General features: G+C 40.0%; 1 protein-coding gene across 2 annotated transcripts in view; it reads left to right on the top strand.

Moving 5' to 3' along the window:
- DENND1A (DENN domain containing 1A) overlaps positions 1 to 27,696 on the top strand; it is a 208,088-nt gene that overhangs the window by 85,455 nt on the left and 94,937 nt on the right. For both annotated transcript variants that reach the window (XM_086475517.1, XM_086475515.1), the window contains exons 6-10: positions 3,403 to 3,472; positions 4,616 to 4,696; positions 6,878 to 6,931; positions 13,428 to 13,538; positions 21,522 to 21,622. In XM_086475517.1, coding sequence (XP_086331643.1) covers positions 3,403 to 3,472; positions 4,616 to 4,696; positions 6,878 to 6,931; positions 13,428 to 13,538; positions 21,522 to 21,622 — 417 coding nt within the window. The remainder of the gene's footprint in view (positions 1 to 3,402; positions 3,473 to 4,615; positions 4,697 to 6,877; positions 6,932 to 13,427; positions 13,539 to 21,521; positions 21,623 to 27,696) is intronic.

Genomic DNA, 27,696 nt, shown 5'->3' with positions numbered 1-27,696 from the left:
GCATCGCGCACCGAGGGTTCAGAGGGAGAGAAAAGCAGAGCGCTAAACCGACCGCTCGGCTTGAAGAAGCCTAATTTGATTAGGCTTTGATTTGATTCTCGTGATGTGTGGCAAATACGTCCCTGTACATGTGTGTGTGAGGAAACTGAAAATGGGTGTAAAATTAAAAAAAAGAAAAACCCACAAAATTTCAGATTGCCCTTTTATTTTTGTTTACTCTTCAACCACCATCTGATTTATGCTCATTGGAGTCTTTGAACTTCAGCGCCCTTGAAGAATCTCTCATCTATCGCTTTTCTGGTGTGGCGTGAAGGGGGGTGTGTGGGGGGGTGCGTGCGCGGGTGCATGCGCTCGCATGCTGCGGTGCTCTGGGCAATTTCACTCCAGAGCGCTTCCCTTCCTTTGTTTAACCTATGACCTGTGAAAACAAGAGTTAATCAAAAGTTCTAAGGTAGCTAAGAGGAAGGGGAAGTGTTTGGTTACAAATTAAATATGAGCAAGTCATAAGCCATAAATCTTCAGTAGTGCTACCAGTTGTGCTACTTAAGTTGCATGTGGTACAGAAAGTTTTTGGTTAGAAGTTCAACCTCTTTTTCTTTGGAGGGGGTGTTTAAAGGCTGCCTTGAGGATTTGCTTTTTTTAAGAAAAAATCCACGTCTTTTCTTTTTTCCTATAGGCATAGATCTAGAAACAAATTCAGATAACTGTTTTTCTTGATTTTGGGGGGTGTGTGGGTGTGCAACTTTAACTGGTCACAATTTGGTCTAATAAAAGCAGAGCTGTTTCACTCTTGAGTAGTAAACACATGGAATAAGTGATGAAGTAAAAGTATTGAAGAGAGCAGGATAAATTAGTCTTCTAACGTAGCCAAAGCTTTCAGGATGAGAGAGATCCTGAATTCTGCAGTGATAAAGGAGGGAGGTGAAAATTGAAGTGAGATTCTCTACATAATTTATGCAATTTGGCGGTGCCTTTGTTTTATCTTGTCTTGCACCTCTCTTGAGCAAGAGCTCCGCAGATCCTTGTGTATTGTATTGTGTTGAGGTCTGCTTCAAATATCGGCTAATTTCCTCAACTTCAAAACTGTGAAACTTCTTGCCTCAAAATGGAAAGTTATTCTTAAAATAAGTAGTAGTAGTGGTTATGATGATATGCTGAACCATTATTTGGAAAACCTGGATTGAAATAGGGAAGAGTTAGTGTTAAACAAAGGACAATATTGAAGTTCATGATAAGGCGCTAGTGAAGAGAAAAGGGAAAGCCAACAAGGAGTGTGGAAGTGTAACGGAGGTGGGGCTGTACCTTCCCCTCTGTGGTATGGAGGGTTTGCTGGCGTCATGATGTTGTGTGAATGTGAGAATCATGGAAGCTATTTTCTAGGTTCTCAGCAAAAGAATTAAAATTGGATTTGGATAGAGTATTCTCATGGGTAGAACCTACAGATTTGTTGTTTGGTGTATGGTGGTCATAAAACTTCCTTGACTCTGTAGTGAGGTGAGGTTTGGCTGGAACAAACAGGCCCCTGATGGGACAGATAAGTAAATCTTTGAAGAAAGACCACAACCCGACCTTGGCTTCAGAGCTCAGCATTGTCCCTGTTGGGTACGTGCTCCACTTGTGGCGAACGGTGCCGAGAACCTGGTCCGTCCTCGCCTGCAGGCGCTGGGGCTCTAACCGAACTGCAACGCTGGCACAGCAGAAGCTGAGGTAACTTGCTTTTCTTTAGTGCTTGTAGAGTGACACGTACATTAGAAACACAATAATATTTTAAAAGCTTCTCATCTTAATTCTGTAAGTGTAGTTTTCCAGCAAGGACCCGAGCAATTAAGCAGAACTTTAAATATGCCTTCCTGAAAGAAGTTTTGGTTTCACACTGTCAGGGAGCTTTCTGCCGCCTCGGTTTTCTGTCTTTTCAAACTCTCTTGATAGATGCCTTGCAAGGGTTTGTTTACCAGGTTCTTAATCTCTGCTTAGCAGATATGTTTTGAGAGGATTTCTCGTTACTCTTGTAATGGCTTTTAACTCTGCTAAAGTTTATTTAACTAAACAGAAAGAAAGAAACTTATCTTCTAACTAATCCTTTCTGATTGTTTACAATATAATGCCAAACTTAAATGCTGTTTAAAGTGGTAATTGTCTGTCTTTCTGCTATTCTAATACATAGTTTGTAAAGATGCTTAGAGTATATTAATTTAAATGATAATACTGTCATATAACATGAAACGTTAAGTTGCTTATCAGTATATTTTGATAAGCTACTTACATTTTACAGTAGCATGTGCAGGCTTCAAACAAATGTTAATGATGGAGTGCCATTCACTTTATCTGTCTCGTATATAGCTTCTCACTTCATTTGTTACTAAAAGCTGTACAGTTAGGAACCACGGGGCACTCCATTCTTTATAGTTGTCAGGATGTAGTCATATTTTATGAAAACTTTAAATCCTGTCTAACTATATCAAAATAGAATCCATTTGCTTCAGAAAGCATCTGTGATTAAAGGAAGAATCTGCTTGTGCGTCACGCAAACTTGCTTCCCTATTCGCTGCAGCTGAGGGGAAATTCCTTGCCGGTATTTAAAAAGGAATTTAAGTTAAGAACTGTGCCATGAAAATAGGGCACAAAGTCGTACCAAAGCATACAGTAGTGAAAAGTAACATCTTAGCTTCTGTCTTACTTTGTGGAATGAAATGTAATATAAATGAAAAAAGTGATTTTTTTCTGTATGTTTGTTTTTTAATTTTGTTTCTTTATTTCTTTTGCAAGTTGAGTGCAAATTTTCTATTTGACCTAACTGAGGGCTGGGCATCATACAATGATGAAATAAGATTTGACAACAGTTAAAAACTGAGATACTCGTTTTGCAATGTGAAAAATCCAGTTGTATCAAGATTCAAACCCAAACCAACTGTCTGCAGTTTACAGAAGACGAATTATTCAATATACACTTTGGGAAATAATTGTGATTAAACATGTTGCACCATACGTGAACATCAGTGTACGTTTATCTTGCAGGTTAAAAGCTTTCTTTGGATTGTGTGTGTGTTGTGTGCAGGGCGAGAAGGAAGGTGAGCTCCCAGCACTGGCTAGCACTGGTCCCCCAGTTAGGTTTGAGCTGGTGCTATGAGGGATGTATAGTGCCCACGGGTGGCTGGAAGTGCTGGGGAAGAGCAAATGCTGAAGCCCAGCCCTCAAAGGAAAGGGTTCCTTCAGCCTCCTGGCAGCGTTCTCCTTCGAATGGAAGGTCTGATGGGGCTTTCCTGACAGATTTTTAGCACGTGTCATGTCCAGCGGAGGCTGCTCTTAGGATGTATCTATGCAGTAAAGGCCAGCAATCTTGCATTTATTAACTGAGATTTAGTAAGTTAAATGTGCTTTTTCTTTCTTTCTTTCTTTTTTCAGTTACCTCCCGTGGTTTGAAGTCTTTTATAAGCTGCTCAATATCTTGGCAGATTATTCAGCAAAAGGACAGGTATTATTCTGAAGTACTAACCCTTCTGTTCTCTGCCCCGATATCAAATGAGGGAGAGAGGATGAAAACAAGCTGTTTTAAGAAGTGCTTCTATCAGAGATGACCATGTGAATTATTAATCTGTAGGATGCAGTAATATAGAAGATTGTATTCAGCCAAGCTGAAAGCTTGGCAAATGCCTTTGAAAAATAAATATGCTTTTAAATTATTTTTGGGAAAAAGTCTAAGAACGTGACTGTGGACCCAACACAAGTTAATGGTTTCCCTGCAGTCACCCATACTGTGCAGACTGTTTGATTGCCTGAACTGTGGTCGGCACATCCATGCCATTCCCGTACCGCAGTGTTTCATGAACCTCTGGCAGATGTCTTACCCGAGTTTACTTGTCGTGTAAAGCCAGTGTAGAACTGAGCTTACTGATGCAAAATGCTTACCCGTAGCATCACCTAGCCTAAGCCCTTCAGATGCTGTTTTGTTTTTAAAGCAAAACAAAGTAAAATTCACTCTTGAGATAGTGAAAAAATGTGAACTAAGGCATTAAAATTTGCTTCTAGGTTTATAAATGATAACTCATGATACAGAGAAATGACATATATGATTGCAACACCTAGCCTAGCTTAATGTATTTAAAATATTACAAGTATAATCTTCCCGGTTAGGTTGCTGCTTTGATTTATTACCATTTTGTGGTAATAGTTATGTTTTGCTTCTGTCAGAATCATTAAATGTGTTTGAGGTAGAAGCACTTAGGGTGACATCTTCATCTAGGTGGATGAAATACATTCGGCTTTACCCTAAGCCAGTGAGTTGTTATAAAGAACTTGCAGTGAAAACTGACTTGCTCTGAGCTGAGTAACTGTGTAGTGCATAGGTTGGTGACTCAGTACATTGCAGAAAGATGTAGAAACACATGTGAAAAAAATATTCTAAAGAAATCATATTATAAAATCCAGCTGTCAGAGGAAACTACGTTTATTTCTATTCATGATCTAATGTATAGATCTATTCATGTTTTCTTTACACTTGCAATTCTCTTAAGCCCCCAGTTCCACAAACATTGCCCTTCTGCCCTTCTGTCTGGGAGTTTAGCTTTTATAGCAATGCCTACATAGTATTTTTTTTTTTTTTTCCTCCTTATTTCAGGATAGTCAAAGGAGTGAGCTCCTAGAAACATTTCATAAACTAACCATCCCTGAGCCAGGAACCTCTGTTCATCTTGGAGTGGTAAGTGATGTGAGAGATGTAAACGAAGGTGTTTAATGTTTGTTACATATCGTAATAGAGGAATGTCAAAAGCAATTCTCCTTTTTGGAACTTAGTACACGGATGTTGTTTTCCTGTGAGGACACAGAGCTGTGAAATTCCCCTTTTCACATTTGGGGCCCTCTGTTTCCCTTTTCCTTAACCTCGAATGTCTTTGAAATACTGTTCTTTGATTGGAGGAAGATTGTGTATATTCCCCATGGAAATTTCTCACCAGATCGTCTGTGACCTGCGAGAGGTCACAGAGCAGCAACATGACATTTATTGCCCACACTTCTGCAGAACTCCAAGATCTTACAAGTATGCAAGGGGGAGAAGAACAGAAAGTAAACAGTCGCGTACCTGTCAGAGCAGCATTTTGAGCATTAACCGTTTTTCACGTTTTCTGATTCTTTCTCTTCTTCCTCACCCCAAGGAAAAACTCACACAAAAAAGGATTTATTTCGTTTTTGTAACTTGTGAGAAAATTAATGAAAGAACACTGAAAGAATAGATGTGGGGTTTTATGGATGGGATTGTATTTTGAATTTAGCCTTTTGGGGTTTTTGTCTTCAAATTAATGTTTGCAGAACAACCTCGTGTTCCAGGCTGTAGTGAAAAAATACTTACGAGGCACATTGCTGCAGTTGCCAATTAGTCATTTAGAGTTCACATGGAAACTAGTGGTGTGTGCAGCCACAGTTCTCTTCTCCCTCTCATTTCCTTTGCTCCTTCTAAAGTACTTTTTGGCAACAAGCAGCTTACTCTCATCACTTCACCCTATAATGTCAGTCGACAGGTAACAGTTGTTTGGCCTTGCTAGGTCACCAGCTGGCAGTGGAAATGTCCCAGTCCTCTTGAGGCTAGCTCTTTATGAACAGCATTTCTGTTTAAGGGGACGAGCTGTCTCGAAAGGCAATGATCAGTTGGGATATTTCAGTTTTTTCATACCAGTGGTTTCAAGGAATGCTGCCGGTCTCCCCTTGTCTCAGACATTTCATGGGCAGTGAAGCAGGAAAGGGTATAAAAAAGCAGACAAGGGACTGTTAGCCGTGGTGTCTTTACACATTTTATTTTGGCTGTTTACAAGCCTATTTTGGGGTCGGGGTGAGGTTCCTGTACGTGGTATAGTTGTCTATACTATTCCTGTATCTTTGCATTGCATCTTTTCAACCAAACTAGAACAGTGATATATCAAAAAGCAGAAATTGGTGTTGTTACATTTCGTGTCTATATTCAGTGTAGCTGTTACACCCACTTGCTATTTTGGGTTATAGACTGTTCACGAAGCACCGAAAAGTCTGAGCTATATATACAAGAAAATTGTGCCAATTGTGGAACTATGCCAAGAATATAACAGCCTTTAAAGCTTCGGCAAGTGATTAATAAGTAGGCCTAAGACAAATTGTGAAAGTCTTTAAAATAAATTGTGCACAACATTGGTTTACAAAAGCAGTTGAGGTGCATTCTCTCCTTTCCTTTCCCCAAGGCCTAACTAAGAATCGTGCGAGTCATGCGTGGTCAGATTAGGAACTAGAGTGAACCTGGTCTCTTGGAATGCAGACAGTTAAAAAAATGTAACAATATAATGGATTATGAAATGGTGAGACCAATATAGTCTTTCAAAATGTGGGGTTTTTAAGGCATATAAAAGTGACCTAGAACTTTTGTAATATTTTTCAGCTGAGTAGGCATAAAACTTTAGGAAGCATTTCTCAGTAAACGTCCATAATTTCACACCATTGTCTTGAATGAAACTTGCTGATGCTGTGAGTCAGAAGAGGACCTGCTTGCTGCTGTTCCCTGCAGCCTGGGCTGTGGAAGGATGGCTTGAATTATAGACTGCCGTGGAGTTTCTTTGGCATGTGTCGTACATTGTGTGAGTCTGTCTGTATCAGCGTCTCTGAAGAACAAAAAAATGGAGTATAACTTTTCAGGAGCATTTGATACTTTCTGTCTTAATGCATTTCATATTGCATGTGTGATCTGAGAATCCAGCTTTTGAAATCCATGACAAAGAAGTCATACTGGTAGTTGGTAACAAATGTTCTGTCATTTTTACTTAGCTGAGCAACTGCTGTTACTGCTGTTACTAATACCAAGCAATAAATTTAGATTGCTTTTGACAATATTGCAATAATCAATATTTGCTCTTTTTTGTAGCATTCGTACTTTACTGTGCCTGACATCAGAGAGCTTCCTAGTATACCTGAAAACGTGAGTACTCTAGAGGACTGTGCACTTCACCATTTCTGTTTAATGCCAGCAGCAAAACAGATAACAATTGTTACCTCTGTTTGGCCTAGTAACAGATTATATTCTGTGAAATATTGCTAGATGTTGAAGTGAACTTTAGGTTGTTAATTTATAATAAGTATTGGGCAGAAAACATTGTGTTGCCATCTGCAAAAATACATGAGTAACAGGCCTTTTGAAGTACAGCGTAACAGTAGAATGTAATGTTTGCCATTTTAATTAAGAAAAGATATCAAAAGAACACGGAATGGACAGCATCATTATCTTAAGCTGTAAGTCAAGATATTTATTCAAAAAATATAAAGCTTTTATTATTATCACCTCTGTTATTGCTTACTGCTAATATTCTGTGATTTCTTAGTTCTAGTAAGTGAGGAAATTTAAAATACATAGCTATAGTTTTAGCCCACTCAAAATTGGGAAAGAACAGAGATTTAGTAACTGTATGTAACAGTAAGGTGGCGTATCAGAGAACAATGATGGAGTTAATTTGTGTGAAAGTTCACTCAGTACAATAAGGCCGTGAAAAATTCTTGAAAGTAATCTCAAGGCAGTTTTGTGATTGCCATTTGAGTGAGTACTACAAAAGTCATCCTTTACATAAAAATGCATATTATGATAGGAATAAATTTCATCCACTTTACCAAGACTTTCATTTATCTCAAAAAGACAAGAATCTGTTGAGGTATTTCACCTTTGTAGCTAACTTGAATCAGGGTCAGTTTTCTTCTCGTAAGTTCCGAAGAACTGCTGTTTTTAAAAAAACCCTAATAATTTCACAACTAAAGAAGCAATTTTTTTTCTTCTGTGTTCAGATCGGCGTTTTGTTCTCCCCTTGCTGACCTCACACTGTTTTCATAATTTTGTTGGTTTTCTTGAGGTGTGAGACAACACGAAACTGAAACAAAAACTAAACTTGGGCAGTAATTGTTGGAACCTGCTGGAGAGCTAACATACTGGTTTGAAATTGATTTTTATGTGAAAAAAAATATTTCAATATAGTGTGTTGGTTTTATTTATTAAAGTGTTATGGGTACTTACTAGCCATGCCAAGGATGTAATCTTGATACTCAGCAGCTTTGGTGGAAGAGTTTGCGTTTCAGCTGGGGTTCCTCGGGCAGTCGTTCTTTTCTTTGTGGTAGCGTCTTCCTTCCGTGCCACATGTACACAACAGCGTTCCAGAGTTGACAGTCTGCGTTTGTGATTAAAAGCTGAAAGATACTAAGGATGAAGTACTAATGGGCTGATTGATACAGGTAGAATAAAGCAGATCTGCTAGTCATACAGTGAGAGCCTTCTGAAAGAACGACGTAAGAGACCAGTTAAAAAGGATCGGTTGGTTAGGTGGCTTTCTGACAATGTCAAGCATACCTGGTTTCTTTAGGGCCACTTTTACAGAGACTTTTTAAGCCTCACAAAGTTGTCTTGTATGTGTTTCAGCATGCCTCAGATTTCTAGCCAGATGATAGGTCTGTGGGAAGACAATGCTGGCATTTGCTTCTCTTAAATACTCTTTAATATGCTCCTGCCATGCCTCTCAGCCAAATTTCTGTGCCTGACATCTTAGTTTTCTTTCTTGAACATTTTGCGGTCTGCCTTAGCACCATATACCTCAATTTATGGCATGAAAGAAAGAAAGAAAAGGGAGTCATCAAGACATTTCATCTCGTTTGTGGATGATTTATATAGCAGATAACATTTGAGGCTTTTTGTTTCTGTTTTAAAACATTGTTGCTAGCTTTTCTGCATTGTAGGCTTTTCACGCTGACACTATCCTGTCAGTAAATTTAATAGATGTGCTCTTTCTTCTAGTGCTTCGTTTTTGTAGAAATACGATGCATTAGGAGTCATTCAAGAGTCAATTCCTGAATCTAAAGCAGCTATCAAATCCTGTCCTAATCAATCCTTAACCAGTTTTGTTTGATAAGCCTCAAATCACCTGGAGAGCACAGAGGGAAGTTTATTTCCATTTTGCAGGCTGTCAGATGGGAGGGCAGAGAGAAATGAGCTAGTAATGGTAAGAAAGCAGCGGCGGGGATTAAGAGTGGATCGTTCGCCTTGGGCCTGCTTCAGCTGATATGGAACAGCTTAATAACAGGGTGCACAGCGAGGGCTTCAGGAAGCATGGCTGTATTTATGCTGTGTTGGTTATGTCTGCTGGTGGTGTTCGCTTTGCATTCAAAGGTATGAGTCAGCTTCCCAAAACATTTAAGCAGGAGACATGATGAATGCTTGTGAATCAAAGGCTGCTAGAAAAGCAGAGGCCTTGGGCCAGGAGGAGCTGGAAACCCTTTGAAAGCTGAACGCTCAGCCTTCCTGGGAGGGAGTGCCATGTGATGCTAAAAAGCATCCTCTTTGAATCATTGAGTGGTGCTGATGTGCCTCAGAGGGAGTGTGGCTGCTTCGGTGTAGGGATCCTGTGCAGTGATGTCACGGTGAAGGATGGACTCTCGGCAGTGTCTGGGGTGAACCAGGGCACCTCTGGGAATAGGAGTGGAAGAACGTTTCATTCGGTTCACAGATATGCATGCCCATATATATGTGTTTATGGATACACACACCCAAATTATAAAGCTAGGGCTTTTGGTAGGGAAGAAAAAATACCAAACCAAACCTAACTAAAAATCAAATCCATTAGTCTGATTGTTGTTGCAGTTGACTGTCTTCTGTTTCTCAAGCATTTTGTTTATTTTTTTTTTTAATGAGTATTGTGTAATTTCTGATGAGGGTTCTATCTGTCTGTTAATGCCACTTTCATGTAGAATTGAAGCACGTTGGGGAATAATACAAGGACACTAGATGAGTGTAAATCTTCATGGATTTTAATCAATTGGCTTGATTTATTCAAAATTCTACGTATCTTATCAGTAATTACGTTTTAAAACCCATATTAGCAAAAATTTTAGTGATGCCAAACTGAGGTTGTATGTAATGATTAATGGAGAGCTGCCCAGAACTCTGGAATGGTAACAAACGTCTCGGGTTTGTGTCAGATCAGATGTTTAATGAGTCACAGAAACATTTAGCATGGATGCTTTTATGTAACTGCGAAGCATTCACTTTTTCAAAAGATTTAAGTTATATGAAAGATTTGTGAATGCATTGTGACCTCAGAAGTGAAATGGGGTCATTGCAGGAAATACAGTGCAAGACTGTAAGTTTCCTAGTGTTGTGTTTCAGAAATACCAGGTAAGTTAGCAGTCCGAAGTGGTGACGTTTTCTTGGTGTATTTTTGTATCACTGAGTCCTGTATTTCAAAACGCCCAATTTTTCACTCATTATAATGCAAGTCTTTTGCTACCCGTTTTTCTTAAAATCCTCCCCCCGGCCCTCCGTTTTATTTCTGTATTTGCACGATTTGATAAAGTCTATGGTCTTCATTACTTTGTTCTCCCAAACAGCAGCATGGCATGGTAAGAGTGTCAGCTGCGTACCAGGTTACCTAACCCGTGTTAGATTTTGGATGTGTGATATTTCAAAGAAAACAAACCTCTAAGTAAGATGAGGGATTTCTAATAGGAGGATGGAGAAGGAAACCTGGCTCAATTCTCTTGACCTGTTCTAATAGGAAATTAACGGGAGTCTTGTAAATGAAACTGTTCAAGAGCAGACTAAAATAAGTGAACTGTCATCCGTGTTACCGTGTTGGAGCTTCGCTCTCTGCAGAGGAGAGAGCTTGTTGGTTTGTTCCTTCAGCGAGAAATTCTTCATTAGATGATGGAGGAAGAGACGTGCATGAATATTTTAATCTCAAAAGTCAGTGGGGATGTGCATTTGCTGATATTAGATAGCAAACTATCAACTAGATGATTGATCTAGGAATGAGCTTTCAGAAGAGCACAAGGGAATTTGGTAGCACTCTTAGTGAGATTTGAGAGGAGTGAGGATACCTGTTCCCATGTTTTATTTTGAAAATCCCACTTTTTACTCCCCCAAGAAAGGTTTAAATCCTACGAAACAAATCACACAACACTTATACTGGAAATTGGAACGCTTTCATTTGTATTTATTTAACTCATTCATGGTTTTGTCACTTACGAGACATGTCTTTCAAAATACATGTCTAAGTCCCAATTTCATCTTCAAAGATGACAGCTTTCTTATAAATACAACTTAGAGCTAACACGTGAATTTCCTTAGTATCAATACATTACCATACAGCCCACATGCTTCACAGGTGTCATTGGCAAATTTCTGAGAGCAGGGAAGACTAAAACCTCATAAATCTTTCCATCTGAAGGTACATTTGTGTGTCAAAGCCAGTATTTTGCTAGAATAAACCTGATGAAAGAGTAATTGCAAATCAAGTCCCCGTGTCTATTCTCCTCTGGCTAGTGGGTACTGTTCCCTTATGAACACATCCATGCACGTGCTTATCTACACCTTCAGGCAGAACGTAGGCTCGTGGGCTCCTTCTGCCGTGCCCCTAGTTTGGGTGGTGTCGAAGGGACTTCAGTGCTACTTAAAAATTCTTTTAATTCACGCTATTTGCAGTAGTTGTGTCGTCATGCGCTGTGTTTTGGCGTCGTGGAAAGATGGGTGAGAGGGGGAAGAGCCGTAGCGAAGACAGCTTATGTTTAGACAAAAATATCATGCTAATCAGCACAGATGGGATGAGAAATACAGAAAAAGTACATGATAGTTTAATAGGTTTTTGGCAAAACGTGTTGGCTTTTTTTTTTCCTTCTTTGAATATACCTGTCTGTGGCTATAGCTGTCCTGTAACAAAGACCCGAATGATTGTTTTCTATTAACATGTTTCAAGCTAACCATAATGAGCTTAGTTTTTCTCTGTCTACATACCGGTACAAGAGTCTTCCAAATACAATGCTTAATTTTTCTTTAGTTCTTTCTGTTTGGATGGCAAGCTGTGGAACATATTTTTGCACAGTATGAAGCATCTTGGCAGACTTCTCAGGCCAAGTATTGGTGGGTTTAGAGTTATCTTTGGATCTGTCAAAAGTGCTAATAGGCTTTGTTGAGCTTCTTTAAGTTTCTAAATCATATTTGCTTTTTGCTTTTCTGCACTTTTTTATTTAACGATGATTAAGATTGCACTTGAATTCATGACTAATCTAATTTTGCTCTCACATGTGCTTTTTGTATAAGACTGTCTTTATCATATAGCAACCCTTTCATGTCTTTAAGAAGCTATTTGGAAACAAATTCCCCAGTTCAGCAATTTTGAGTGTATTACCTTCTCTTCCACCGCCCCCTCTTTTTTTAAATTTCTGTGTTTTAAGAAGTGAAAGTGTCCTTTACATAGAAAAAACATTTTTTGTTTGCCTTGTGCAGTAGAATCCCCTCATTCTAGGAGAACGTAATACGTTGTGATCAAGTTACCTACATGGTAGCTTTCTAGTTTTGATAGTAAAGATCTCAGGATCACATTCTGCTGTTTATTAGAAGACATCTTAAATATTTAGTGAGTAATACATGATTCATGCCCCTACAGCATGTGCACAGGGCAGTTACATGGGTAATGATGAACGGATCATGTTGCTGGCTGTGGGATGAAGCGGCCATAGCCTTTTGTGCAGCTTGCTCTGTTTGCTTTTTTGAATTTCAGTTATTTACAATAATTTTTACATAGGTACCTTTTAATATTCTGAGCAGCAAAAGCATGGAGGAAGCCTGGGTTGCCTAGGAAGTGAACATGTAAGGTTTCGGCTGCGTTCCTTCCTTGTGTCTTTGTCTTTCTATCTATACTTTAGCAGCAGATTGCAGATGTGCTTTGCTTACAATATTCTTCTACTGCAATGAATTTTCGTTATACTATGTAAACTTACTGATCGCCAAGTAAAACGGGATGAGTGACTCCTGCCCCTTCCTCAGAGGTGGGCATCCACTGACATTTTCAGAGAGAGAATTCTCTGCCTCCTCCTTCAGTTTCCTCAGCCACCCAAGGAAGCGCTTTCTGTCTGTCTTCCACCAAGGGAAACGTGTGTCTGAGTGCACGAAGTGAGGAGTTCAGACAACCTGTGTAAATGTTTTCAGCTTGTGTGTTAAATGTCCGTGTGCATTTCCAGTTACCAGAATTGTTCCGGCATAGACTGAGCTTACATTTGAATTTGTCATATTAGAATTGTCCTCTAAGACAGCTGGTTTTATTTTGGGGTTGGGAGATTTTTTTGATACTTCTATCAGGTAGCTTTGAAGTTTCCATAAAAGTGACAGAAGATTTTTTTTTTTTTTTCTTCTCAGAGAAGCATCTTGTATCTAAGAAACTGTATGTGAAACATCATGAGTTTTATTATTCCAAGACCTAGCTCCCCAAAAGTTAGGGGAAAGATGCTGCAATCAAAAAGTACTCTGACATGAGATGACATACTGCTTGCTTTCGTTAAGCCATGTACTGGGTGTAGGGTAATAGGAGGATGAAATCTGGTAAATTTTTTGTTGAGGACACTTGTTTTCATCTAGTATCATGATCAAAAATTATTTTCTCTCTTCCCAGAGGAATCTGACAGAGTATTTTGTAGCAGTTGATGTCAACAACATGCTGCATCTTTACGCCAGTATGCTGTATGAACGCCGCATCCTCATTTGTTGTAGTAAGCTGAGCACTGTAAGTAAAAGGCAGAATAATTTCTTCTATTCACAGTACTTCTGTAAAAACATCCGTCAAATCTAGGAAATGACCTGATGATCTCCAGGTGCCCCTTCCAACCTCAGCTGTGCAACCTCAACTCAATTCTGAGGTTCCATGTGACGATTTACTGAACTTCTGTCGGCCTCTAATGTTCAAATGAAGAATTTTTTTTGGATATGGGAATTCTTGGGGTTGTTTGTACATAAATGTACAAACATTTATGCCATAGTGAAGTCCTCTTTTCATAATTTACTTGACAGGAATAAAAAAAATAGGTAAATGATACGGTCAAATGGATGTTCCAGTGACCTTCTCTGGATAGACCAAAGGAGTGGGCTAAAATACATTTGACAGTCCACAGTTCTGCAGCTGTGTGTGATACGGTGTAGCCTTAATGCTACTTAGGCTCCATCAAGTGTCTGAGAGATGAAAGGTACTAGACTTTCTCTGCTGCTCTGGAGTGCTCTCTTCTGAAAATGGCTGGACATCAAAACAAGCACACAGCTTGATTTAGTTCAAAGTTTTGTGTTATGCATTTCAAGGTTTATCAGTCAATAGGATTGTGATTTTCTTTATAAAAGAAAATGTTAAGTTTTCGTTCTGTTTGCTCTGTAAATGGGTATTGATTGCTTTCCTTTATGAACGATGAGCATGAGATGGTTTAACTAATTTTGCTTTCTAGTGCTATGGACTAAGTACCTGAGCGGTCCTTTCTAAACCACAAGCTTCCATTTCCATTCTGTACGGTATTAACCAGTCTCTTACTGTATGACAGTGATCTGCTTTGTGTTGGAGATTAGAACTGCTCCATGGAATTGTAAATAATACAAAAGGCTGAAATCATATACATAAAATCACATAAGGATGGTCTGTCGATACAGGGCAGAAAAATGAGAGAGTAAGACTTCATCCTTAATCTCAGAATAACTTTTACAATGCCGCTTCGAAAGGTAAGTGAAACTAGGAGAGTTAGACTAATCCCTGGGACTTATTAATGATTATTGGATGTTTACAATCAATCACACATTTAACTGAAAGAATTTAAGTGTTATTAAGTTTAATATCATAGAAAACTTGTAAAATCTCAACTTTTATATCTGTCAAGTGTTCTATGTCCTCCCTACTAAGATAATGAAAAATACATCCCGGGCTTGTAATTGAATAAAATGAGAGAGAGAGCTGTTTATTTCAGAAATCTAAAGAATGAAAAGAATAACAGATTATCAGAGAGGAGGAAAGAAGAAAATGGCGATCCAGAGCATTTCAAAATTGGTGTGGTTGGTTGGTTTAATCTCTCCCTTTGTGACAGAGCCTGGGAAGAATTATTACTTACCTGTCACTTTGGCTTCCTTAATGAGCCATTTCACAAGTAGGGTTGTGTTTTCTTTCCTATCTTTCTGCTATTTCTCTTCCTTTTGCCTCTGTCCAAGATAAAAGCATGTCTGGTTCTTCGATGGGGAAGGGGTATTCATACTGTGTGTTCTTATCTTACAACTTTATATATAAACTGCTCCAAGATTGGAGTGACAGTGTAAGACAGGTTTGAAGTGTTGGGCCAGAGCCAGTGATTCCTTGCCTGCACGCTCTGCTCTGCATGTTCCAGCAGTAGGAACAAGCTGCATTATTTTATTTCAAACTGTGCTCAGCGGAAGCCAAGACCTTGTAACTGGAAACGTACCAAACTGAGAGTTCTCAAAGTAGAGTGAGGGTGGTGTGGTGGTGAGGGGGACTGATTTCTTTGTTTTTAGTTTTTTAGTTTTTTAGCAAGAAAGTGGAAAGGACCTATTTGTGGTTAATTTCTTTTAACTTGATTTGAAATATCCTTAAATAGTTAAGTTGAATATGATTTAGAGGTAACTGAGTTGAGGCTGTGTTTATTACTTCTTTTATAAACCTTGTGTACTGAAGCTACGGAACAATTATTCCTGTTTTCTTGGCCTTTTTCTTTTTTTCCTACAGTAAATGTAGCAAAATGTTAACGCAATTATTCATGTTGAATTTCTTCATGTATTCTGTGATCTAACTACTCATGAAAAGCCAGATATGAACCAAAAATGCATAAAACCCCTGTGCTTGGCAAAAACCCACCTGCTGGTGGAGCATGCTGTTGCAAAAATGAAACCAGAGCTTTCCTTGCATCCAGGATTCTCTCTCCTCCATCCTAACTTGCTCCTGCAACCCTGCCGCAATAAGGGATGGTAACTGTTTGTGGTCAGGGCAGCAGCAGGTTGTCTCTCGTCATCAGAAGGTGACTTACATGAGGATGGCTCTTTAAAGAGACTTAACCTTGTGAATTTCTGTGATGGTTCTGTTTGGCTCCATCACACTGAGTTGAATTTCTTTACATAATTTTTCTGTTATTTTTTTGAGTGTTAGTACAGAGCAAAAAAATACCATTCTGACATGGATACTTGTTTGTTCCTGGGAGTTGAGAGCTTGCCGTGTCACTTCTTCCATGTCACAGGAAGCTCTCATACACAACTTCTCATTCCCTGGTTGGTTTCTGATATGCCTCAGGGCTCTGAGGATGAGGGAATGGTGGGTCTTAGGAAAAGACAACAGATGATTAATACCGTTCACCAAATGTCCTTGTGACGCAACACAGCTAAGAGCTTGCACAGCTCTTGTTCTACAGCAGTCCTACGAATCTGTTTTCAATGGACAAGCTCTTCCTTCCCAAGAGCTCGTGCTCTTGCTGTCCTTCCGACCTGCCAGTGTGGGTCTTGACCTTCCTAGGCAGCCTTTGCAACAGCCCTGCTTTCACTGCTTGATTCTTACATAGCTCAGTCTTAAGCTTTCTCCTTTGTTTTTAGTCCTGAGTAACGCAGAAAGGTGATCTTCCAAACACACGGAAGGCGGCCGTTTCTTCCAGCGTACATTGCACGCTCGCAGCCACGTACCGCGTCTGCGATGCTCTGTGGTGTGTGTGCATCAGGAGAGAGAGAGCAAAATGCACTGGGAAGATGGCCTGTTGTAATTCAACAGCAGTTTCTAGCTTTTATGTGTGTGACAAAATCCCATTGATTCAATTTGCTCAAATAAGGCTTTTAGAGTATTCGATATAAAACTGCGAAAAGTGAATTAGTGAATCGAGTCTGTCTTACAGAGCTGTCTTTTTTACATTCTCTAGCAACAGCTGCAGGAAGCTGAGGTAGTGGAACTAATCTTATTTCAAAATGCTGGATTCCTATAGTTTTGACAGTTGGGCATTTCTCAGGCTGCCTTATTATTAAGTGCTTGTTTTCTGTCTGGCAATCGCTAATCAGGTGAGGTCTCCAGCAAATACGCTATTTCTTTTTTATGAGCCCCTATCTTGGCAGAGTTGAAGGACAGTGCTGGTGCTTACCCATGGTAGTACGCTATTTGAATTCATGCCAGATAGCAAGGTGGGAGTACATCTCAAAAATAAGTGACAGGTTCTGCTCAGATGTCTGCAGTGTTGAGCATTATGTCTGTTTAATCTTTTCTTGCTGAGTTTTAAGACCGATGGGAGGGGGCTTGGAAGGGGCCTCCTTGCATTTCTGAGTTCACCCCTCTATAGTGGCCACCATGTTATATAATAATGCCAGGAAAGAATCCATTTGATCTTTAAAGAAGCAATTTTTAAGTAGGAATTAACTTTTTAAACAGTATTTTTTACAGACATCTTTTTGATTTGGAAGACAGAAAACATAAAGGATTTAGGAACATAGAGGAAGACCTGCAGTGGGCAAGCATGCCCTTTTTTCCTGCTGCACGTTTTGGAGCTAGGCTGTGCCTTTCGTCTAGTCCGTGAGAGGGGAGCATCTTCTCCAGTAGGAATAATATAAAGATAAGTTGAAATATAATGGGATAGGGATAAATCTGTAGTGTTTCGTGTGTCATGAATACAGGATAAATTCAAGATTTTCTAGCTTCTAACTTTTGCCTTAATTAGTGTCCCAACATACTGTTATTTCCATCCCATATGGACTGTAAAAGAACATTCACCTGCTAATAAAGAGCTTTCTTATTGAGAAAGGCTGAACAGGTACTTGCTCAGATACTCTCTGTACCCTGCCTGCTTCCAAAGATGCTGTTTCCTTAGGACGGTTGTTCAAATCTAGTTTAAATTCTTTCATATTCTCACTTTTGGAACCATGTTATCAGCACTGGGATGCTGTTGAGCTTTGTGAACCCTCTTGTTACAACACTTGCCAAATCAAGCAGTGCTAGGGTGAGAGCGACTGTGTAGTTTCACGGGAGACAGAAGTGAAAATCTGAGGGGTATTAGAAGAGGGTCAGACAAGACTCTGCCTCTGGATTTTATCAGTGTTTCTTGAGAGTTTAATGAAGTTGTGGAAATACTGAAGTGGGTCTTAAGATGAATAGAGATGAAACAGTACTATTTGGGCTGGTGAGTGTCACTAATTCAAGAAAACTTTTGGCCAAATTATCTATGGTTCAGTATAGTAGAGACTTAGTAAAGAATGTAGGCCAAGAGGTGGACATAGTAGAACAGACAGAAACCAGAGATGCAAACAGATTTTCTTTGTGGCCCTAGTGAATGGGACAGCGGTACAGCAGTGAGCAGCTTTCTCTGTAGAGAAGCTTCGTTGCTGCACAGGAAAATGCAGCTGCTGAAGTCTGAAGAAAGTAAGGTCAAAGTAGTGTCTGGAAAAAAAAACAAACACAAAGAGATATGAATCTGAAGACTAAGATCTGATTTCCGAAATTTATATTTGGAGTTGAAAGTTGGATGTGGTAGCATTCTCCCTTAAAGAAACTACAGTTCTTTGAGATATATTTCTATGAAAAAACTTGAAACCTGTCACAATGAAGTCTAGAAATAGTGAATGTGTAAACAAAGGCTACTAGGGAAGAGTAAATATGACCTTTGCAAAAGAAATTCATGCTTCAAATCTTAAAAAAGTCTTTAACAATCTAGGCAAGATTGAACAGTGATGAATTCTTCAAAGCTATTAAAGCGATTTCCAAGGCAAGAGTGTTTGATCCTCATGAGGGTAAACAACTGACTAAAAGGTTGAGGGGAAAAAGGATGAGAGAAATGACCGGTTTTCCTAATTCTGGAAGCTGCTAAGCAGTCCTACAGTGCTCTATTCTGGAACCTCAGAATTCAATGTCCTCATGAAAAACAATTTTTAAAAAGCGGAGAAAATGTTGTAGCAGTCATTTTGTGGCATAGCATGGATAAATATAAAATAATGCTTATGGGGGAAACACTTCTAACCATGTAAGCAATCATGGTCTGAATAACGGAAGTAATTAATATCACTCAGAAAGAGATACTGGAGGTTTTTTTAAAAAAGAGAGATCGAATGATCTATGAAAATGCCAGCTTATTGCTCTGTTGAAGGCTTAGAAGCCAAGAAATTATTATGAAGAGAGTCGAGAACAAAGAGGAGGGCATAATGCCACTAGATGTGTTCATGGCTTGCCACATTGTGAATATTGCATGAGTACTTATCTACTCCAAAATAAAAAACGATGAAGTGAAACAGTGAAAAGTACAGAGAAGTGTAACGAGAACAAGCAAATATACAAAATAATCTCAATTAGGGAAAGCAGAGTAGCTTAGAGCTCTTCACTCAGCCCGGTAAAGACACTAAGGAGGGAGGCAACTGGATAGAAATATGGAAAATCATGTGTGGCCCTTAGAAGATAAGTAGGAAATTATTTTCTTTATTATTTATTGTCTCAAAATACTCAAAACTCAGGGCACACATTAGAACTGTGAGGGAACAGGCTCGAAATGAAGAAAGGGCAGCACTTGTCAATGTATTTATTTGAATTCATGGGCACATGAAGTGTGCGCTGCAAGCTGGTGGGTTCTGAGAAGGTGGGAAATAGCAATTTTGTTGATGAACATGTTGGTCAGTGGTTTTAGTAACTTGTGTTGACCACTGTTGGTCAGAAAGCTGGGAGACAAGGGATTTTTGATCTGGCTTAGTAGGCCATTCTTTTTCTTAGGTTTTCCTTGGCTAGGTGGTAGGGATGATTTGAATTCAAAACCATTATTAAACGGATAGATTATTCATATATTTTAGGCACAGTAACAATATCTCCTAACTAGTTACAAGGTATAGCTTAAAATTCTGACTTCTCCACTGAGGGGTTTTATGTCTGAAATTTTAACCTTTGGAGTCCTGTCTGGGTTTACAGCCGGCACACGAGGTCTTAGGTTCTAAATGATTTTTAAAATTTGTGTCTGTTTTGAGGTGTAAATTGCAAAGTGTATTTTGGTTCACCTTCATAGTTGCTTTTCTGCTTTTGAACAGCACCTGCTTGTAAAGCTCATACCTCACTGTGGTTCTTCTCTGAACCACGCTGCAGAGCAGCACAGTCCTTCTCCCAAAGACCCCATGTTCCTTGGTGCAGTCTCATGGCTTATCCAGGTCTGTATTGTTCAGAGGCTTAAAAATAACACATAAAATATGTGCCTGTCTACCATCTTCTTGCCTAATGATCTGCATTTTAATCAGAAAAACAGGTTCTGGTACAGAAACTGCATTAGAATTACATAAAGGCTTTGGCATTGAACATAAGCCAAACTACATCCAGAGTTGTAGCTGATCTTCACTGACATGGAGCATTGAGAGACTTTATTAGCTCATCTAGACCATTTTCTTTTCCAGTCATGGGTTCCCTACGAAGAGGTATATAATTCAGTCGTCTATTTTAATGGTAATTAATAATAATGAGGGTCATCTTTTCTTTTTTTAAGGTTACATTACATCTAACTGAATTAGAATTAATGTCAGGATTTGTCTTTGCTTAGTTTCATCTTGCACAACTTCAGGCCACCACAAGGACCTCAGTCCTTTAGAATTTGTCTTTCCAGTACTGGTAAGCAGTGCTCTCCCTCCCTCTCGTCCAGACAAGCATTACGTGCTTGATTGCGTCGTACCCTCAGGTATCTGGTAGGCTTTTATCGAGTATTGTTTTCAAAATGTGTCTCACAAGTGAAACATGTTGTAGTACTTGTGCTGGGTATCATTTGAGATTAAAAGACACTCTAAACTGCAAAAAACATTGTCAGGGTGGATTTGATTGCCAGTCACCTCTTAGTCTTTTCCTTGGACGTGTCTGTCTATATGAGTGTTCTGATTGATTTATTTGTTTTCTATTTTCCCAAGTGTGTGTGTGTATGGTCATATCCTCTTGTTATGGTATTTTGACTATAGCTTTTGCTGAATGGAGGAGTACCATTTCTTCTCCTTTTTAATGTTTGTAGTGAATGTGACAAATATCCTGCTTATCTTCTTTTCCAAATTATTAATTAACATTTGAAATAGGATTGAGAGATGCAATTTCCTCCAAAGCGCTGTGAGGATTCTTTCCGTAGCTTGACTGGCACTTGTGTTTGCTACTTGTGATCTTTTTCATTCAGTACTTGCCAACATCAAAACTATTCTGAATGAGGTTTTAAAACTGTAACTGAGAAATTCAATGGATCAAATGATTTGGTGAAGGGCAATTCGGTAAAAATCCATTTTAAATAATAAAAAATTAATCACTGAGTTTAGTGTCACATGTTCTTAAGAAATGTGTGCCAATCATTGTGTCTTCCTGAGCTCAAATACTTTTTTCAGTTTGTGTTGTAGTTTCAGTGCAGTTTTATGGTATTTAATGGATGGCAATTACCAGGATCGGGGGATTTGCCGTTAGGATTTTTTAGTTCCCTTTGTGTTTTCATTTCCATGTTTCTGTTGCTTTATAGAACACTGGTTTTGTTTGTTGAATGAATCATGTTCTCAGCTGTTTACCAAGTCAGTTGAATGACGACCACCATAAACCAGTCATGCTTCACCTACAAATACTCTTTTTTTTTTTTTTTTAACAAGAGCACTGTATATTTTGTAATAAAGCATGTTGATATGAAAGCAGAATTGATTCTTTACTTTTTTTTCCTCCTAACTTTACCTTTTTAAGCTTGGTTTTTGTCTTATTTATGATCCTGTTTTAATATGTGTTTTTCAGTTAACTGCCTGCATTCATGGGTCTGCAGCTATGCTCTACCCGATGTTCTGGCAGCATGTTTACATTCCTGTTCTGCCCCCACATCTATTGGACTACTGTTGGTAAGGCTATATATATGTGTGTATGTATCTATATTATATATATGTGTATATATATCACTTAAATTCACAACAGTTTTCACATTTCTACATAGTAAGTCTTAAGTACTCTGATGATGCAACTGTTACTCTAAAAATATATAGCTGTATTAAGGAAGCAACCAACCTAGTAAGTAAAAAGGTTTATTTTCATGGCAAGATATAATTGTCTATCAGTACGTTGAAATACTCTAGTATGAGTGGTTACTAGGAAATGCTGCAACTTGGATGCTGTGTAATCAGAATCTTTTTTCAGCATATCTGTGTTAAACATTAAAATTTGAATTAAGACTCCAACAGTAGAGGATGCAGTGGAGAAGATCCTCTCATTCTTCAGCTTTCCTCAACTTCTGTTGGGGGTGGAGGGGAAGCTACTGATTTTCCTGTGGTGACCTTTTGTTATCAGCGTGTGTTTAGAATGCTGTAATGGTGTTTACATTCTTTAGGGGAATGAATATAAACCTTTCAAAAGCTTATTCTTTATCACGATGTGACGAACGTTGGCACAGCCCATGAGCAACCTCGTGTAATGTCAAAGCTGGCCCTATTGCAACTGGGAGCTTGGACCAGTTGCCCTCCTGGGGTTCCTTCCAACCTACTCTGATTCGAGCCGGTGCAGGTGGCCGTAGAAGCCCCCTTATTCATGGCTGGGATCTGTGGGTCAGTGTGTCGTTAGGCGTGTGTCTCGTACGCTGTGGTTGATAGTTCAGACCCTGTGGGCAGTGCCCCTCCAGCGGTCTCTGTTTTTACTCCCCTAGTGCAAAGTCGAGCAGTTCAGCCTCATCCGCCGTAAGACCATCTCTCCTGTTTGCTGGGCACAGGAATGGAGGGTGAGCGCTCTGAGTAATCAACAAAGGAGGTTAAGATGCTGCTGCTTTTGGTTGCTCAGCTGTTAGTTTGTGTGACTTGCCCTTTTTTATTCTTCCCTCTATGTACATAGCGGGGAGATGAAGTTTGCCCAGAACGAATGGCCTTACCTTAGGCTTCCTAGAGAAGTTGAACTTGCCAGCCCTGTTAGAGAGTTAATGGAATTGTTGCCTGGGCAGGCAGGGATAGAATTAGCAAGGCCAAAGCCTGGATGGAGTTAAACTGAGGGATGTGAAGGGTAATGAGAGGCTTCTGTGGGCTTGGAAGTGAAAGAAAAGCCCAAGGAAAATGCAGACCTGCTGCTGTGAGGTCATGTAGTCAAGTGATGAAGGACCCAGGAAAGGCTGAGGGACTCTGTGCCTTGGTCTTTACTGGCAAGCTCTACTGGCTGGCCTCCCGGGTCCCCCTGTGTAGCAGGAGTGTGGTGCTTAATATGCTTTTGGGAATGATTTGAAAACACAGGAACAGCCTCCCTCTGCCCCCTAGCATTCTAAGAAGTCCTTCTAAGTAAAAAACAAACTTAATTTTACTGTGTCATCCAATGCCCTATTTTAAGTGTGGCTCTTAGCAAGGAGGTTGGCTGGTTTTTAAGTGATAGTGTTCTGTGTGACGTTTTGTCTGCATTTAAGCAAGAGTAAGGAATCAGCTGGGATAACTAGCGTTTTTAAGTGACATGCTAGGAGCTGAGACATGCAGATTTAAAGGAAGCTTGTTCCTCTGCAGGTGATTTAAATGTTAAGTGTATGCCTGTGTCCAGGGTACACTGAACTAAAATTCTAAAAAATCTAAAAACGGTTATCTCCTGTAGAAAGGAACCTTCAATTTACTCACTGCACAGGAAGGGCAGGTTCCAGTCATTTGCACTGCCAGCAGGTGCCCTTTCTCTGCATAATGGGCTTCGCATCTGTAATTAACACATGAAGGCTGCTGCTGCCAGCTTTTTCTGCAGGTACATGCTGCTAGGAGTTTTCAGGACAAGGATGTGGACCACAAGAGGCTTTTACACTGGGCCTGAAGATTAGGTATTCATCGACTTTCTGACAAAGACATGTTAAAAGGGGCTGAGTCCAGATCCCACAGATGGGAGCAGAAGTGTGCAAAAAGCAAACACTTGGGCAGCGTACCCAAGGAAATAAAGGCACAAGTCACTGAGCTCCACTGAATGAATTCTTTCAGGGCGTAACGCCCTGTCCATATAATGAATGAGCCAGCTAGTGTGTGAAAAGTATGATTTAAAAATGTATAATTATTAGTCAGATTGTAGTTGCATGCTGGCAAATGTAACAACTGATTACCTTCACCAGATAGGAACTTTAATTGGAGATGTAGCTACACACACTTTAATTGTTTGAATAAGTCAATTTAGCACCAATTTATGTGCCATAAATATATTTCTCAAAATAGAGTCCATCTATTTTGTAACCATGTGAACTTAGAGATGTCACTTTTGCCTAAGAGTCCCGAGAAATCAGCTCTGCGGTTTTTGCTTTATGGAGGTATTATTGCTTATTGGTGCCTGCCTCTTAAGGGAAGTGACCCGAGATTATTTAAAATGAAAGAGTTTAATTATTACGGTTATTTCTTTTGCAAATGTGACATAAGAGTTTTAAAGAGCTGACGTGGAAACAAAATTTGAAGTAATGAGAATTCTTCAGTTCTTTGAATACAAAATATCACTTTCCTTCAGTTGACTGGGTCCATTTGTCGACTGGGTTGTATGATGGGTTTGAATCTTCTCCTGCTCTTTTGAAAAATCACAGAATCACAGGATGTCAGGGGTTGGAAGGGATCCCGAAGGATCACCCAGTCCAACCCCCCTGCCAGAGCAGGACCACCCAGAGCAGGTCACACAGGAACACGTCCAGGCAGGTTTTGAATGTCTCTAGAGAAGGAGACTCCACAGCCTCTCTGGGCAGCCTGTTCCAGGGCTCTGCCACCCTCACAGTGAAAAAGTTTTTCCTTATCTTCATGTGGAACCTCCTGTGCTCCAGCCTGCACCCCTTGCCCCTGGTCCTGTCATTGGCCATCACCGAGAAGAGCCCGGCTCCATCCTCCTGACACTCACCCTTTACGTATTTATAACCATCAATGAGGTCACCCCTCAGTCTCCTCTTCTCCAAGCTCGAGCCCCAGCTCCCTCAGCCTTTCATCAGAAGAGAGATGTTCCACCCCCTCCTTCACCTTTGGGGCTCTGCGCTGGACTCTTCCCAGCAGTTCCCTGTCCTTCTTGAACTGAGGGGCTCAGAACTGGACACACTGTTCCAGATGGGGTCTCACCAGGGCAGAGGAGAGCGGGGGGAGAACCTCTCTCCACCTGCTGACCACAGCCCTTCTCATACCCCCCAGGATGCCATTGACCTTCTTGGCCACGAGGGCACATTGCTGGCTCGTGATCATCCTGCTGCCCACCAGGACCCCCAGGTCCCTTTCCCCTACGCTGCTCTCTAGCATCTCAGTCCCCAACCTGTACTGGGACATGGGGTTGGTCTTTCCCAAAACGGTGTGCAGCCTGTATTATTTGTGATCTTTGAAAGTTTTTGATAAAAAGTATATTCCACCTGTGATTATTTGCTTTTAATCGTCTGAGTTGCGGTGGAAACTTTTCGTATAAAGGGAACTTGTTCCGACTGATATACTGACAGCTCCATCCTTGTGAGATCTGTTGTGTTTCCTGGGGAGGGAAGGGCGACACCACAACTATTGGATCTTTCCCGAGCTGCAAAAAGGTGGAATAGCTCTCTTGGCAGAGAGGGAGTGGGTAGGATAACTAACTATCCTCCTGCCACTTGAAGATCATTGTGGCCAACTTCATGTAAGAGGAACTGCAGGCAGGGTGTGGAGGGTTCCCTTCAGCTGTTGAGAGGGGTGTGCTTTCCTGAGGGGGGCGGGAAAAGGTGGGCCGTTGGGTATCGTTAATGTATATCGTTATAATGTCGTTACCAGTGAATGGCGACTCTGCCACAAACAAGCTCAATGTGAATACGTTTCATTGACATTGTTAAAGCACAAGTTTTTTCTGTAGCATTTTATCCTTTATTGACACTTCACACCAAGTACTTTCAAAACACTTACTGTGGTTTCTCACTTTTTCTGTTTGCTCTTTGCTAATTTTTTTAAACTTATAATACAGAAGGGGGTAGTTTTCTTCACATTTCCCTTTTGAAAGGATTTTTTTAAAACATAATATTTGTGTTCACCTGCATTCCAAATTTGTGTACCTAACCACAGAATTGAAAATGCCAAAAGCCTGTGTCGTCAGATGTTCTCGATACGCTTGTACTAGGGATGCTGAGTCAATAATAGTGGTGCACTACCATGTACGTGTATCTGGAATGACTTCAGTCATCTCATCCCTGTCATTGAGATTAAGTGAGGGTGGGGGAGGAGGGGAGGGGAAGCAAGAGGAAGAGTGCTATCCTTTATTTTTATTCTTATTTTGTTTTTTTAATTAGATACCGTTCTTTGATATATTTTCAGCCCAGGGAAAGATTTTTGGTGGAGGAGACTAGAAATTGGTGGGAATCCAATCATTAGATTTCATACCTCAATGCACAATTGCTCGTTCCTTTAAATACAGGACAGAGGGAACATATGAAGTGCTGCTGGTTGGGGTTTTGGTTTGGGTTTTTGGTTTTGTTGTTTTTAAAAAAAGGTACATGCCAGCAGGTGCCAAAAGTGCTGGTTGATGAGATGCTGCCACCAAACATCAGTAGCCAAGCACATGCAACTCCTTGAGTTTGGCCGGATCTCATCCATCTATTTTATCGTTGGGAATTTAAACATTTCTTGATGTGAAAGACAAGTCTATTAATTTTCCTCACTACTTCTACCAGTTTGTTTTTCATGTGGCATAAAAACACTCCCACTGTGTCTGTTTTCTTCCTTTTTTTGCTCTTGGTGTCTGTGTTTAAAATTAGCCTGTAGGAAAAGCCTGTCTTTGCTGACCTGGTAACACAGCTTAGTGTGTTCTCCAAGTCCCAGAGCATTGTCGCTCGGGTTATTCTGGGGGCTTTTACTAGTAGCAACAGTATATTTTCTAGGGTGATTAAAACAGTCTTTTATATTAGATAGAGTGCTTAGCAGCCGACATTAATATATTCCGAGAGCCACCTTCTTAGAGCACCCTGGCACAGCTGCTAAACAAACATTTCTATTGGTGCAGTTTTCCCTTTCTCAGGAGTTTTTTTAACTCCCTTTCTCCCGTTTTCTAAATCTGCATATAGTTCAATATGCTGCTTTAAGTAGGTGGAGGGGGTGAGTGGAGGGTGAGTACTCCTGCTGCTCGGGAAACAATGCTTCCTTCCTCGGGAGCCTCTTGGTAGGCATTTCGATTTAGCCCGGTACATCTGTGTACTCACTGACAGCTCTTGTAGTTGCTCTTCTGGTTTCTTAGCTGTATGTTTTCTGCATCATCCCAGTTTATGCTGTCAAGTTGCTAATCTGCACCAATTAGCCCAATAAATTTTGGGTTGAATTCTGTTGCATTTCAGTGAGTAATCTGAAGAGAAATCAGGAGACTGCCTTAGAGAGTAGAGCAGCACTGGTGGGAGAGCGCAGCACATTAAGTCAGTATTTGTATATCAAGAGATGAACTTAGTAAATGTGATCAAATCAATTTTCCTGGAACAATGAAGCAAAATGGTGCAAATCCCTGTGCAGCTGTAAACTATGAACCTTTTTGAGATCCTTGAGTTTTACATTACTTTTTCTGGTGAATTACAGTATTTTTTTTGAAGGTGGGTTTTTTTCACTTAAGAGGAAATGTCCCTCTATTTCACCTGCTTCTCTTCCAATTAGTAGTTGCCCACCTCTTGGGAGCATAATTAAGAGGTCTCTAGTTAGCCTAAGGAAACGAATTAAAGAAATTGTAAAATTGCAACTGTAATAAATGGGCAATATATAGCCATTAAGTCCACAATATCCATATTCATGCTTACGCATTGCTACTTTAATGATTTGATATTTACCTGTATAGCTCATTCGATTATAAATAATGCTGATTGCATTGGGCACCAGTGTCGCACAAGAGGAGTAATAACCTCTCTCTTTGTTCCCAAAGACTCAGGCAGGCATTTTGTTTAAGCAGTAAATATGTGCAGTAGAAATTGATACTTCTTAATTTTGCACTTAATGGATGTTGGCTGCCATCGAACCACTTTGAGTAATTAGTA

Source organism: Leptosomus discolor, chromosome 19 (genome assembly GCF_034619465.1).
Source record: "Leptosomus discolor isolate bLepDis1 chromosome 19, bLepDis1.hap2, whole genome shotgun sequence".
Lineage (NCBI taxonomy): Eukaryota > Metazoa > Chordata > Aves > Leptosomiformes > Leptosomidae > Leptosomus > Leptosomus discolor.
This window is presented reverse-complemented; position numbering and strand designations above follow the sequence as displayed.